This window comes from Bidens hawaiensis, unplaced genomic scaffold, assembly GCF_021521415.1.
Source record: "Bidens hawaiensis isolate Kalapana, Puna unplaced genomic scaffold, B.hawaiensis_p1.1 tig00024867_1, whole genome shotgun sequence".
Lineage (NCBI taxonomy): Eukaryota > Viridiplantae > Streptophyta > Magnoliopsida > Asterales > Asteraceae > Bidens > Bidens hawaiensis.
The window spans coordinates 199,916-215,293 of NW_027493950.1; the positions used below are offsets into that span (position 1 = coordinate 199,916).

At 35.7% G+C, this 15,378-nt stretch overlaps 2 protein-coding genes across 2 annotated transcripts; both read left to right on the top strand.

Moving 5' to 3' along the window:
• Window positions 1–1,477: 1,477 nt before the first annotated feature.
• On the top strand, window positions 1,478–4,756 carry LOC143570282 (uncharacterized). Its single transcript, XM_077055966.1, has 5 exons — window positions 1,478–2,022; window positions 3,075–3,173; window positions 3,702–3,746; window positions 4,051–4,188; window positions 4,315–4,756. Exons 1-5 carry the CDS (start codon window positions 1,675–1,677, stop codon window positions 4,648–4,650), a joined length of 966 nt encoding a protein of 321 aa, XP_076912081.1. The 5' UTR covers window positions 1,478–1,674; the 3' UTR covers window positions 4,651–4,756.
• A 4,323-nt stretch (window positions 4,757–9,079) lies between these two features.
• LOC143570295 (DNA repair endonuclease UVH1-like) lies at window positions 9,080–14,483 on the top strand. Its single transcript, XM_077055979.1, has 10 exons — window positions 9,080–9,661; window positions 11,478–11,782; window positions 11,872–12,098; window positions 12,215–12,294; window positions 12,378–12,542; window positions 12,618–13,313; window positions 13,392–13,502; window positions 13,573–13,833; window positions 13,920–14,143; window positions 14,226–14,483. Exons 1-10 carry the CDS (start codon window positions 9,083–9,085, stop codon window positions 14,434–14,436), a joined length of 2,859 nt encoding a protein of 952 aa, XP_076912094.1. The 5' UTR covers window positions 9,080–9,082; the 3' UTR covers window positions 14,437–14,483.
• The last annotated feature ends 895 nt before the right edge of the window (window positions 14,484–15,378 follow it).

The following is a 15,378-nucleotide window of genomic DNA, read 5'->3' on the forward strand; positions in this document are numbered from 1 at the left end:
CGAGAGGGGCGCGAGAGGGGCGCGAGCGCGGATTTCCAGGCGGGCGCAAGAATGGTAGCTGCTGGGAAGAGCGCGAGAAAGAGCTTGGGAATGTTAAATATAGCCGTTGGGAATGTTAAAAAAATCCGCTCGCGCCCCCTGCTCGCGCCCCTCCACACCAGGGCCAGGGGCGCGAGCGGGGGCTCCAACACCCATCTTATCAAGTTTCTTTCTCTGCCACACGTCACAATATTATTGGCTCGCGCCCCCTCTCGCGCCCCCCACACCCCTCAGCCTTAGTTAACACCGAAGCTCCATTTTAATCGTTGATCCTAAAATTGAACTTCTAATCAATTATAAAATCATCATGGTCCGTTTTCTCTTCAACTCTTCAATTGCCCTTCATGCGGGTCGCCAATCGCTGTCAAGTTCATTAATAACGCATGGTTTCAAGACAAGACCAAGATTAACCGATACGTCATGATTAGACAGGTGAATAGATCTTGATAAGATAAGGTGGATGATTAGGTATGGATGTGAAATGTTTTGCTTAAACACCCTTTTTAGTTACCTTGTATGATTTGTTATGTCTTTTGAATTATTAAAAAATATTATTTTTTATCACAAATTGAAAAAAAAAGCACCCAATCAATCAATTAAAACATCTTTTTCAAACTTTTTCAAAACTGAAATCAGCCATGATATAGATCATATAGTACAACCTTTAAAAATAATTGTTTTTTTTGGTGTGATTTAGTATGTGGAATCGGCTTGTAAGAAATACAATCAACTTAAGAAAAATAACTTATCTTATTATATTAAAACATGTTATGAAACAACCCATTATTACCTCATCAAACCCCTAATCAGTTTCTTTGAATATGTGTTAAGTACCATTGATGATGTTGTTTTAAGTTTTTTCTACATAAGTCTATATAATGTAAACTAGATCATGCAATACACACCAATTTCTCTCTATAATTTTAGTATCTAACAAAACAAACATTAGTATTTTAAATCTAAAGAAAAAGATGTTTGAAACAATCAATCTTAAACTATTGAGTAAATTACCATTTTAGCCCACATTGTTTAATCCACTTAACCCTTTTAGCCAAAAACAATATTTTGAAAATTTAACTTCTGTCCTTCGAATTTCGTAGCCATTTCAGCCTCTCTAATACTAACCGTGTTAACTTTTTTAGTTAATTCTAGAGCTAAAAAGTCATTTTACATTTTTATGTAGCCTAAACATCTCAGACTGAACAACAAAAACTAACATAGTTAGTTTCATGGGCCGAACTGATTACAAAATTCAAACATCAGGGATTGGAATGTCAATAGATTTCTTTTCTAACCGAAATGACTAAACCACATGAACCAACCAACATAGTAATTTTATTTTAACTTTTCATTACAATATTTACAATTTTCCCAATACAACAACAAAGGTTTTTTTTTTTTTTTTTAAGAAAACTTTTTCAAGACAACACTTTATTAATACAGGGCATGGTGTATTACTCCACATGGGCAATTTAGCTATTTAAAGAATCCAATTTCCATCTTAAAACAATAACACCATCATGACTGATCACCCAAACCCGACGATAAAAACCCAAAATCAATCCCAATCTTCACACAATTCATCAAACCAATCCAATTCCTTTCTGGGTTTTGTTCACGACCCACCAAACTCTAATGGGTCGAAGGCAGATTGACCCACAACCCACGCGTTGGCTCGTTCTCTTCATTGCTCTGTTTTCTTGCTCGTTTGCGTTCATGTTTGTGTACGTGATTATTAGACCCAATGAAGGGGTTGAACTGGAGCCTGTGGAAGAAGGTGTTGATGGTGGGTGTTGTAGAGGAATTGATGGGTTTGAGTTATGGGGTCCTGCTGTGAAATGGGGGGTTGATTTTAAGGTGAATAGTTCTGTTGAGTGTTGTATGGCTTGTAAGGAGATGTGTGATGGTATAAGTGGGCCTTGTTTGTGTGATTCTTGGGTGTTTTGTGGGAATGTTGAGGGTTGTGGGCCAAAATTTGGTGAGGTGAGATGTTATTTTGACTTTTTGAGAATTTATATTATTATTTGGTTAGTGTGTTAAAAACTGGAAATTTGAATTGTTTAAGCTTGGCTTGTTTTGAACTTTGTTTCTAAAGCTCGAACTCTGCTAGCGAGTAGTTTTTTAAGCTCGAATTAGCTTGTTTATTATTTCTTAATTAGTTTTTATATATTTATAGTTATTTTTGTATATTTGTTTTAATTATATTTTATATATAAGACAATACATATTATTTAGTTGTTTTTATCACAATTTTATATATGTACTAATGATTACATAAAATATACTAAAAATTTTAAATATAAGTTATACAAATAATAGGGTCTTGGGTGTTTTGCGGGAATCTTGAATGTTGTGGGGCTAAATTTGGTGAGATAAATTGCAAGTTTGACTTTTTGATTTTTTGACCTTTTAACTTTTTGAGAATTCAGATTATTATTTGGTTAAGCTGTGGTTCTGACATTTCTGTTAGTGTGTTAAAAATTGGAAATTTGAATTGAATTTGGTTATTGTTTAGCCATAATTAGAGTGTAAACGAGTAGAGCTAAGCTTGAGCTTGACTAGGCTCGAGTTTGGATCATTTAATTTACAGAGAGCTCGAGTTTGGATCGTTTAACTTACAGAGAGCTCGAGCTTGAGCTCGGCTTGTTTCAAACTTTGTTTCTAAAGCTCAAGCCCGGGTCGGCTTGTTTATTATTTCTTAATTAGTTTATATATATTTATAGTTATTTTTGTATATAATTTTTTAATTTTAATAGAAGATTATATATATTATTTAGTTGTTTTGTTATAATTATATGTATAATAATGATTAAATAAAATATACTAAATATTTTAAATATAAATAATACAAATAATAGGCTCGTTTAGGCTCACGAGCCGGCTCAAGCTCGATAACTGAAGCTCGGCTCAATTCGAGCTTTTCGCAAGCCGAACTCGAATAGCTTGTGAGTGGCTTGGCTCGTTTACACCCCTAGCCATTTTATATGTGTTGATTGATATTTTGGATAAAGTTGAGATTTTTATGTTACTTGAAGTGTTGGCTGAAGAAACAAAAGGATCCTTTGGCTCCCGATAGGCAAGATGCCGGAGACACCACCATTTGGACTTCTGGCCTTGTTTATGGGAAAGGCGAGGTAATATTACATAACCGTTGATGTATATAGTGGATTCCCGATAGGGTAAATATTTCATTTGTCAGCTCATGGAGACGGTTATCGTTCTAACGCCTTTTGTCTTTGTCTCTGTTAAGCGTTAACACATACTTGATTGTGTTTTGACTTTTGAGGTCAAAGTTTTGAGTTAATGGATCCAAATTTAATAAATACTTTTCACGTCTCGGTGGGTAAAATGCTTCCGCTTGTAGCATTAAATTAAAGGTTAATGTGATTATCAATTCTTTTTGTGAAATTTTGAAGATTTAAAGTCAACACAGAAGTTTAAAGTCAGTCTGTTTGACCTCTTGAGTCAAACATGTTCTGATATATTGTTACGTATGATATACTATAAACTCAATGCCTTAAAGATTTTCATCTTTACTTTCAAGTAGGTAGTTAAGTACACATGCAACTTAATATACATATTTGATTATTTGTATCATATTAGGCTCATATGCGATAACACAAACATGTTAACCATATTCTCCATCATTTTTCTTGTTGCAGGCCATCGTGAAGATGGAAACGAAATACGGCACACTTCACATAAAAGTAAGTAGAAACCGGAAACTGTAAATATACGCAATCTTCTGCATTTCATGTAATATTATTGACCACTTTGACTTTTGAGGTCAAACTTGGTACTTCTGAAATTCACACTTTTATTATGAATTTAACTCACTGGTGATGCTTATGAGCTATAAGTTACTTTGTCTTATTTAATTTTTCTAGAAAATTTTTGAGTAATTCATACCAACTTTATAAATTCAAAATCTTTTTGTGACCTACAATCTGTAGTTGCATTTTGTCGTATTTTTTTTTTACAGTTATGCTAAAAATACACGATTTCATGCAGCTTCTTCCCGAATGCGCCCCACACTCAGTCATGCACATTCTCGAGTTGTTAACCATGCGCCATTGTATCGGTTACCAGTTTTATCGGGCTGAGGGCCGTGGTCAATCATGGGACACAAAAGGACACCACTTAAACTCGGTAAATAATAATAATAATAATAATAATAATAATAATAATAATAATAATAATAATAATAATAATAATAAGTCAAATGTTTTTCATTGTCTGTATAACATCTTATGATGTATAATCTCTCTCTTTTAGGCTTCTTTTGGGCCTCCATTTGCTTTGATTCAAGGGACACTTGAAGCTGAAGGTGTCACATTTAAGAAAATACTGCTAGAAGAATGTCCGATCATCCAAAGGGGCGCGGTGGCATGGATTGGTTCTGGCCCAGAATTCTTTATCAGTCTTGCGAATCACGAAGAGTGGAAAACAACATACACGGTTTTTGGATATGTTATTCCCGAAGACATGGAAATTGCTGAGAAAATTGCTAAGCTTCCCACGGTACCAGATGTTTGGAACAACTTTAATGTGTCGGTTCTAGAAACACCAGTGTCGTTTTCGTTTAGAAGGGGTAAGAAAGATATGAAGTAGACGTTGTTTAAAAAAATATCGTGTAATTTTCTTGAGCATCATTTTTAGACATGCGAATTAACAAGCTAACTATAAACTAAATGTTGACCGGTACTTTAACTTTTAACGTATGTTTGACTTCTTAAATAAAGCTCGTTTAGTTATAGAGTTCGAGCTCGAGCCTTGTAGTGGAAAAATGTTTAGGCTTGTGGAGCCTTCATGAGTCTAGTGTATTTTTAAGTTTTAGTTTCGCATTGTACAACCGAGCTCGAGCCAAGCTTTGCCTCGTCTAAGGTACGACACATGAGCTCGAGTTAAACTTAGGCTTGCTAATTTTTTACGCAAAATATATAAGAATAATTAAAAATATGTATAAACTAATTAATAAATAATAAATGAGTTGAGTTTGAACTTTAAAAAAGAGCTCGAAACGAGATGAGCTTGAGCTATCGTAAATCAAAACAAACCAAATTCGTGCCTAACAAAATAAAATAGCCCAATGGTATAAATAAACCACCACTTCAACTTTCCGCGTGGTCCAGTTCCACAACCACATAATCGCTGATCTCCTCGAAAACCCTACTGACGTTGGCGGGCTCATCGTCCTCCACAACCACGGAGTAAATTTGAAAATAGATAGGATGTAAGTCAGGGTGCAAACAAACCAAACTGCTTGTAAAATACTAAGGTTGGCTCAATAAAATTCTCGAAACAAGCTGAGTCCAAGCCTTAAATAAATCTTGTTTAGTTATCGTGCCCGAGCTCGAACCTTATAATGAAAGATTATCTAGGATTTGATCCTTAATGAGATTCTAGTTTATTTAGATAGATAATAAATAATTGTATAATAAACAATAAAGATATATATAATGTAACTATGGGAGCAAACGAGTTTGAAACAAGCCAAGCCCAAACTTTATAAAATGAGTTTGAAATAAGTCGAGCTATTGTAAGTCATCACAGGCTAAACTCAAGCCTAGTAGACCGTCCGTCACTTGGGTATAAAATAGCCTAATAGTATAAATAAACCACCATTTTAACTTTCCACTAAATCCAGTAAACAAATTAGAACAAAAAATGGTTCAAGTCCACGAACACATAATCTCCAACCTTATTGAGCTCGAGCCTTGTAGTGGGAAAATGTTTAAGGCCATCGAGTTTCTACGAGTCTAGTGTATTTTTTAAGTTTTAATTTCGCACCGCATATCCAAGTCGGGCCTTGGCTTGTCTAAGGTACTGCGCACAAGCTCGAGCCGAGCTTAGGCCTGTTAAGGCTTTTTTCACAAAATATTTAAAAATAATAAAAAATGTGTGCAAACTAACTGATTGATATATAATAAACAAGATGAACCCAAATTTTAAGAAAGAACCAGATCCAAGTCGAGCTCGAGCACTCGTAAATTAAATGAACCAAGCTCGAGTCCAACAATATAAATAAGGAAAAATCCTTAAAATAGCCTAGTTTGACCAAAAATTTCCAGAAATAGCCCATGTTCTACAAAAAAACCCCAAAATGGTCTAAAAATCCCGTTAGATCCGATGGAAACAATAACTAATCCGATGGATTAGTATAGCCTATCAGATGTTGTCACGTATTCAAATTTGCGGGTGGATCCGACGTCATTTAAGCCATCTGACGGATTTGCGTTCTAGACGACGTAATAATAAACAGCCGGATCTGACGGTTCAGTTCATTCTTCCTTCGGATCCGATGTTTCATTTGTCCGTTGAACCATAGATTTTCAATTAAGGGGCCTTTTGATTTGAGTTCTAAAGAGAAATTGAATACTATGGTTGTGTTCTTTTCGAAAAAACTAAGTCATTTACATTATGGAATTGCTTGATTTTGTGGAGAAATAAGAAAGATGGAGATAGAGAGAAATTAAGGTGTTGTTTGTTGAAAAGGGTCTTCGCAGCCTCTTCTGTCTGTGTTGCGCAGACCACGCGCAGACATTGTCATCTGTAGAATGTTTGTTTTCTCAAAAACATTTCATTAAAAAACGTATGCGCAAGCTCTTCTTGGTGTAGACTTGGCTCATCAACTTCTAAGATCTTCTAAGGTCTACAGAGTGTCAAAACACTACACCCTAACAACACATAATGCCCAGCACCACCGTCCACCACCACCCACCCACCGTTCACCACCGCCACCGTCCACCGCCACCCACCGTCCACCACCCACTATAACAAACCATAAAATGAAAGTAAAGAAATGAAAGAAGAAAATTCCATCCCACATTGGTGAAGGAAAGAAATGGAAAAGGTATCACCATAGTATAAATATGTTTGTAAGCTATTGTCCCACATCGCTAGATTAACAAACTAATGAGCTCTTTATAAGAAAGAAAATTTTTATGTTAATATTCTTATAAGACATATCACATCCAATGGTCCTAGCGGAGGGTGCGAAGCACCCGAACCCGAACGCGCACGGGCGAAGTGCGATGGGCGCAATGTGGCATACTTTGCACTTCAATCGTCGCGAGCCGCCTTAGTATTTTTGTTGGGAATTAAGATTTTTTTTAAATCCTTCCATCGCGATACGCGACGGGTTTGGATTACCCATCGCGTACCGCGACGTGGAGGTTACGCAGATGACACGTTGCATGCCACGTGACGTGCCACGTAGCATGCCTAGGGCTAAGACGGGTTTGGATTACCCATCGCGTACCGCGACGTGGAGGTTACGCAGATGACACGTTGCATGCCACGTGACGTGCCACGTAGCATGCCTAGGGCTGACTCAGCGAAGCTACAAGATGCTTCGCGATACGTGACGCCTTTGTCTATGGCCGTCGCGTACCGCGATGGGGTCCAAAATCAGCTATAAATATATTGAACTTGAGATGGTCATTCTTCTCTCAATTTTCTTCTTTCTCTCTGAAACTTCACACACATATATTAATACATATTATAAGTATTTTATAAATATAATACCCAAGTTATCGTAGCGATATCCTATCCGATCGAAAGAAACTAATATACACGAATCCAAGAGCTTTACCTATTAAGGTAAGACATTGTGTCATCGTGTAAAGTTTCTACTCTCGTGATTATCGTTATGATTATTGGTTTTATACTAATCTAGATATACTACATTGTGTTTATCCTAGGTGCTTAATACCAAGAGACATTTTCTTTAAATTATAAACTTGCAAGGTGAGACATTCGAGTTTTTGTACCACTCACATTTACGTGAGACAACTATTTTTCCGACATTGTCATGATGATTTCAAAATTTATAAAACTCATGGCAAATGTTCTAAATGTTTTCAAATGTATTTATAAAGTATTTAAAATACATTACAGTGATTAAGTCTCTGTAGACTTACGGGATGGTTACTACTGGTATTGTGGGTTTTTGTATACAAGGCTTGCCTACTAGGCGATTACACGTTACTTATTGGACAAGTGTTAGCCAATAAGTAATATGACCACAGTCATAGATACGGTCGAGTGACAAGTACCTTTCGGTAATTTGTAAGCAGGAAGATGTAAAAACATCTTAATGCTGTAACTGTAAAATGTGTCATTTACAAATGGATGTACTCACCAGTATTTCTTGCTGATCAAATATTTTAAACATGTTTCAGGTGACTTGTTAGAGACAAAGAAATGATGCATGCGGGCTTCTAGCTTAAATAAGTGGCTTGTCACTAGGATAAAGAAACGTGTTTTGTAAATTAGGGTTTAACCCTATAAAACTTATGTTTGTATAAAAAGGGATTAAATTCCCGGTTTATCATAACAGTAATCATGGTGTTTTTATAACTCTGATCATTTTTCCTAACTATGGTTCTGATGAAATTTTTCGTTGCAAAATAATTTAATAAACACCGATACCACCAATCAATGTTCACGGCTTCCCTCCCGGGGTATAGGGCTCGGGGGCTGTGACACCCACCACCGTCCACCACCACCTACCACTACCATTATCACCATCCAACACCACCACCATCCACTACCACAATTCGTACACCACCACCCGTTTATTTTAAGAATCTACAGACTTTAAAAAACAAACAGTCTTCTTCTTGCAGACTGAAGAGTTTTGGTCCACCTCTTTTTCTACATATGTCTACAAGTTTGGTTCACAGACTGCAGACATTTTACCTATCAAAAAACATACATCACCTAAATACTATGGTTGTGTTTTCCTCGAGAAAACTAAGCCATTTACGCTATGGATTTACTTAATTTTGTGGAGAAATAAGAAATATGGAGATAGAAGTTGGTTATGTAGGTTTAGGGTTCGATAGGTTGAAGGATGAAAAATTATGTCAAACCCATTGGATCCGTTTAAACGTTGACACGTGACGCAATTTTTAAACATCCACGAATTTCATCATATCAGTTATTGTTTCCGTCGAATCCGACATTAATATTTAAGCGGGTCATATAAATAAACCACAAACCACAAAAACCACCACTTCTTCTTCCCGCAAAACCAAAAATGGTCCAATTCCACGAACACATAATCTCCGACCTCTTAGACGACTCCACCACAACCACCACCGCCAACGGCGGTCTAGTCATCTTATCCTCCGGTCTAAACCTCCACAAACTAATCACCAATCTCATCCTCTTACACCACCCATCCACCGGCTGTCTCTTAATCCTCTCCGCCACGTCACCACAAAAACACAACATCCTAACAACCCTAACAAACTCCACCAACAACCCTAACAACCTTCCGTTAGAAATCACTTCTGACCTGCCAGCTCAGCACAGGCTTAGCCTCTACACATCTGGACACGCGTGTTTTATAACCTCGCGGATATTAATTGTGGATTTGCTCACCCGAAGGCTTCCGGTTACCGCGGTGGCTGGTGTTTTGATTTTGAACGCGCATTTGTTGACCGAGACGTGTACCGAGGCGTTTATTGTCAGGTTGTTGAGGGCTGGGAATAAGGAGGTGTTTGTTCGGGCGTTTTCGGATCGCCCGTGTGCTATGGTGGCAGGGTTTGCGAAGGCGGAGAGGTTGCTTAAGTGTTTGTTGATTAGGAAGCTTTATTTGTGGCCTAGGTTTCAGGTATTATTATTATTATTATTATTATTGAAGCAATTGATATTTGGAATTTGTTGTTAGCTTATAGGTTTTTCACTAGACCAGTGTTGTAAAAATCTCGACTAGGTGCCGATTAATCGCTAGTCGCTACCTCCGGTGGCGAAGCTAGGACATAGGCCGGGCTCAATATGTATTAAAAAATATTATAAACTAGAGGGGGGCGGGCTCAAAATTTCAGTCGGAAACGGGTAAATTTACATTGTGTATAAAAATTTTCGGCCGAAAAAGGATAAATTTACACTACCGAGCAAAAAAAATGAAGGGGCTGGGCCCACCCTTTGCCCTAACAAAACTACGCCCTGGCCACCTCAGTGACTTGTCGCCGATTAATCCTTGTTTGTCCAAAACCGGTCAAAAATTAAAAATTTATACATAAAATTTGGAATCATCATCGTCGTACTCAGTAAATCCCACCAATATTAAGATGTAGGCAGACTTACCTCTACCCTGTAGGAATAGAGAGGTTGTTTCCAGTGTGACCCCCGGCTTGATAGTAGTTTTGCATGAAGCCTTGGACATAAGGCACATAGCACTCAACCATCAGGACCCTGGCCAATTGGTGTATGTGCCCTTGTCTTTCGGCTATACGCCATCACATGATGCCTGATTAACTTTCCGTCACTTTTAACGCTATTTTCAGGAAATTAGTAAAATAACGTCAATATTAGTGCAATTTCACTTTTGCCCACCCGAGGGCCCACACATATATGCATATATAAAATTTGGAATATATATGTATTTTGAAAATTTACATATAAATTCGAATCCGATTAATCTTGACTAATCCCTACCGCACTGCCCAACTAGCGCCTAGCGATTTCTACAGCACTGGTTATTGGTAGTCGATTAAATCCGGTCCAAAGTTGAGCATCTAATGTTTGGAATTTGTTATTAGCTTATAGGTTTTGCCACTAGATTAGGGGAGTAAAATTGGTATTAGTTGACAATTAATCGTTAATCGGCGAGTGTTCAATTCGATTTAAGCTAATCAGACCTAATAATCCGAAGTCGGTCAAAGCAGGTCCAAATTGGCCCAAATTGTTCAAATTTCGATCAACATTTGTCAAAAATGATCAGAATCTTTGAAGTATTTAAAAAAACTATACTTTCTAATCCAATTCGGTAAAAAATGATCAAAATCTTTGTGCGTGTTTATAAATATAATTTTAAAAATCACATATAAAATTCTACTGCACTAGATACGCGTAAGGCTTTGAAATTTCTTGTTTTTGTTAGTTCATTAAGGAAGTGAACTTGTTCGTGAATGGTTCACGAACACAGTCAATGTTTTATTTGATTTGGCTAACCGAGAATGGTCAGCATCAATAATTTGGTCTGGCTACCAAGTTTTTGTTGGTGTTTTTTTACTTTCATTTTCATATGTTATTTTACATTTTACATATATCTTAATCACATAATATCGTATATATAATATAGTTAATTATATTGCTTAAATCTATATGATAAGATTAGGAAAGTCACTAAAAAAATTGTTAAAAACCTTTTATGAACAAACATTAACGAACTTACGAACATAAACGAACGCAAACGAATGCATTATTGACGTTCGCTAACACAATTGAATGAACATAGCCTCTTTTCGTGTTCGGTCATTTAGTTAATCAAACGAAATTCCTTGTTCATGTTTGTTCATTTATTAAACGAGCGAACATAAACGAACTTCTCGTCGAACAGTTTGTTGAACATTCAGTTCGTTTACAGTCCTAGTCAAAATAATGTTTTTCATAGTTCAGACGATAATTTTGATGTATAATTTCAGGTATATGTATCAGAAGACCTTGAGAGGGACCCACCTGAAGTAGTGGATATTAGGGTTCCCATGTCTGCATACATGGTAGGAATTCAGAAAGCTGTGATTGAGGTTATGGATGCTTGTTTGAAGGAGATGAGGAAGACTAATAAGGTTGACGTGGAAGATTTAACTGTTGAGAATGGATTATTCAAGTCATTTGATGAGATTGTGAGGCGACAATTGGATCCAATTTGGCATACGCTAGGGAAGAAGACCAAGCAGCTTGTCTTTGATTTGAAAACCTTGCGGAAGTTGCTGGATTATCTTGTTAGGTATTACTTAAATATTATATGTAGCATTTGTGTTATACAATGTTATGTTACTGGTTACATACCGTGTTGCTCTTTTGTTTTGGTTTTAGGTACGATGCAGTTACTTATTTGAAGTATTTGGACTCACTGAGAGCATCAGAAAGTTTTCGTTCTGTATGGATATTTGCAGAGTCTAGTTATAAGATCTTTGAGTATGCTAAAAAACGAGTTTATCACTGTAAGAGGTCAAATGGCGAAGCTTTGACCACACCAACTAAAAATGTGAAATCCAAAAAGAGGAAGTTGGATGATAGCAACAACGATAAAGATAAAGAAGGTATTTTTATATTAATATTCATATTCATATGCCACATGATCTTGCTAACCATAATTATATGTTATATTTTTACTCTAGCTAAGACGTTACTAATTCAATATTGTGTGAATGTATAGATACCTCGGTGACGAATGCCAATGGTGGTGTAATATTGGAGGAAGTTTTGGAGGAGGCACCAAAGTGGAAAGTGTTGCGTGTGAGTGAGTTCGACTTTTGTCTTCCGATTCAGGATTTTGCAAACGTTATCTTTCGTTCACCTTTTTTTTTAATCCAATGCAGGAGATTCTTGAAGAAATAGAAGCTGAAAGAGAGAAGCAGGCTACGACAAATGATGAACATGATGCTGAAAGTGATCAAGATAATAATGGCATTGTTTTGGTCGCATGTAAAGACGAACACTCTTGTGTGCAGCTTGACGAGTGTATCACAAGCAGCCCAAATAAAGTCTCTTTCACAAACACATGATTCTAAATGATTGTTCTTCCACATGTTATTTATATATGTTTGATTCTTATCCAGGTCATGCGGGGAGAGTGGGAGAAATATCTGCTCAGTAAAGTGCAATTACACGCATTACCGAAGCGTAACAAGAAGAAAGCTCAAACCCCTAAAGGTTTTGGAATTCTTGACGGGGCGGTTCCTTTGACACCTAGCAAAAGAGTAGACGGTAGTAGTAGTACTACTAGCAGCATCATAACACAAGAAAATGATGCGCTTTTAGCAGCAGCAACAGAAATAAGCAAACAAGCCCAAAAAGACACTGAAGTAGTAAACGATCCTGAAATTTGTGTGGGAAATAAAGGAAAAGGGAAATCAAGAGGCGGGAACAAGAAGTCTACAAATAAAGTTTCTTTAAAAAAAGATGATAAAAACAAAACCGAGTCAGCACTGACTAATGAAAATACAACAGTTCTTAAGAAGCATGTGGAAGGTAAACCGATACCTCCGGTCCATTTTTATGCATATGAAAGTGGTCAGCAAATACTCGATGTTTTGAAGCCCTCTGCAATTGTTGTTTACCATCCTGATATTGCTTTTGTACGGGAAATAGAGATATATAAAGCCGAAAATCCTTCGAAAAGGGTGAAAGTTTATTTTCTATTTTATGAAGATTCTACAGAAGTGCAAAAGTTTGAGGCCAGTGTTCGCCGTGAAAATGGAGCTTTTGAATCCTTAATCAGACAGAAATCCATGATGATGCTGCCAGTTGATCAGGTTCGATTATCAAATTCATCTTTAAAAAAAAAAATTCTTTTCAATATGTTAATTGTAATATGTCAAAAATACCCTCAGGTGGCTCATGGCCTCGGTTTAAGTTCTGTCAACGAGATGGAATCTCCATCAAAACAAAATATGCTAACTAGAAAAGCAGGTGGACAAAAGGAAGCTATAAAACAGATGCAAGTAAGTGATATTATTACAAATTTTTAATATTTGATTATATTGTTTTAATAATAATAATGGTTTATTACAGGTCATAGTTGACATGAGGGAGTTCATGAGCAGTCTTCCAAATGTACTACATCAAAAAGGCATGAATATAATCCCGGTCACTCTCGAAGTTGGAGACTACATTTTATCCCCATCAATATGTGTAGAAAGAAAAAGCATACAAGATCTTTTTGGTAGTTTTGCATCGGGTCGACTTTACCACCAAGCTGAAATGATGGTGCGTTATTACCGTATACCCGTTCTTTTAATCGAGTTTTCACAAGACAAAAGCTTCTCGTTTCAGGTAATTTTATTCTTCACTGCTTTGTTAACCTTAATTAATATATATATATATTGTTTTAGATTTTAATAAAACTTTAAATCTTGCAGTCGACAAGTGAGATCAGTGATGATGTCACGCCACATAATATTATATCAAAACTATCTTTACTCGCTCTACATTTCCCTCGTCTGCGTATCGTGTGGTCCCGTAGCTTACACGCAACTGCTGAGATTTTCGCGTCTCTTAAAATGAATCAAGACGAACCCGATGAAGCTAAGGCAACCAGAGTTGGAGTCCCTTCAGAAGAAGGTGTTGTCGAAGACGACGTTAGGTATATATTATTAAATACTGTATTTATGTATATTTAAATGAAGTAACAAATATTGAAATTTTAAGATTTGGTATAATAACAGAGCTGAGAATTACAACACTTCTGCTGTTGAGTTTCTAAGGCGGTTACCAGGGGTGACTGATTCTAACTATCGGGCCATCATGGACGGGTGCAGCAGCTTGGCTGACCTGGCATTGCTTCCGGTGGAGAGGCTGGCGGAACTAATGGGCGGTCAGAAATCGGCCAACATGTTGAGGGACTTTCTTGATGCCAAGTATCCCACCTTGTTATAGTTTTTCACTTTTTTATCAATTACTGCATTTGTTGTACAAGTTGGAATAATATGAAGTCCAACATTTGGTCAAACAAACATTGATTTTAATATGTATTTTTCATTGTAATTCTGTTACATTTAAGATGATAATTTTATTTTATTTTCTGTTATGTTTTTTGTTTGACTCATTTATCTTAGGATTAGTTGGTTCATATTGCATTGCGAATACGATAGATGGACAGGTCGTGCTTATATTGACATGAAGGGTTTACGGGTTGATCAACTTAACTTTGATAAACCGTTCTTTTTTAAATTATTATAGCGAGTGAAAATGAACATATTATTTTCTCAACTAATGAATATGGACAAGAAAATATGTTCACTTAAGTGTTTGTGTTTGTTTGTTTTTTCACACCCTTTTAACTTGTCTTCACTTAATATCTTCTCTTGTTATATCAATTTTTTTTATTTTGTAAAAAATAGTTCTATAAATATAAAAAAATTTATTTATTAAATATTGTTTTAGTTATTATAAATATTGTTTAATTTTTGAAGACTAAGACGTTTTTTGTTCATTTAAAAGAAAAGTTGTTTTATTTATTTAACTTATATAATTTTAAAAAATATTTTTTATTACTTAACTTCAGTAAAAATGTCTTTGATTATAAAAAGTTAAAAACAGATTTATTTATTTATTTATTTTGTGAAAATATGTTTTCATTTATTATAAGAACTTTTATTTATTTCATTTAATAAGTCGTTTTTGTTTATTTAAAACTTTGTTGTCTTTGTAAAAAAAGTCAATTTATTTATTTTTATTAACAAAACATTTTTTATTTAAAAAATCGTTTTTGATTTTAATAAAAACTCTTTTAATATTATTGATTTTTAAAGAATGAATATGAACATACTTTATAAGACTTTTTAATAGTAAAGAGTATGACAAATAGAAGAGTAATGT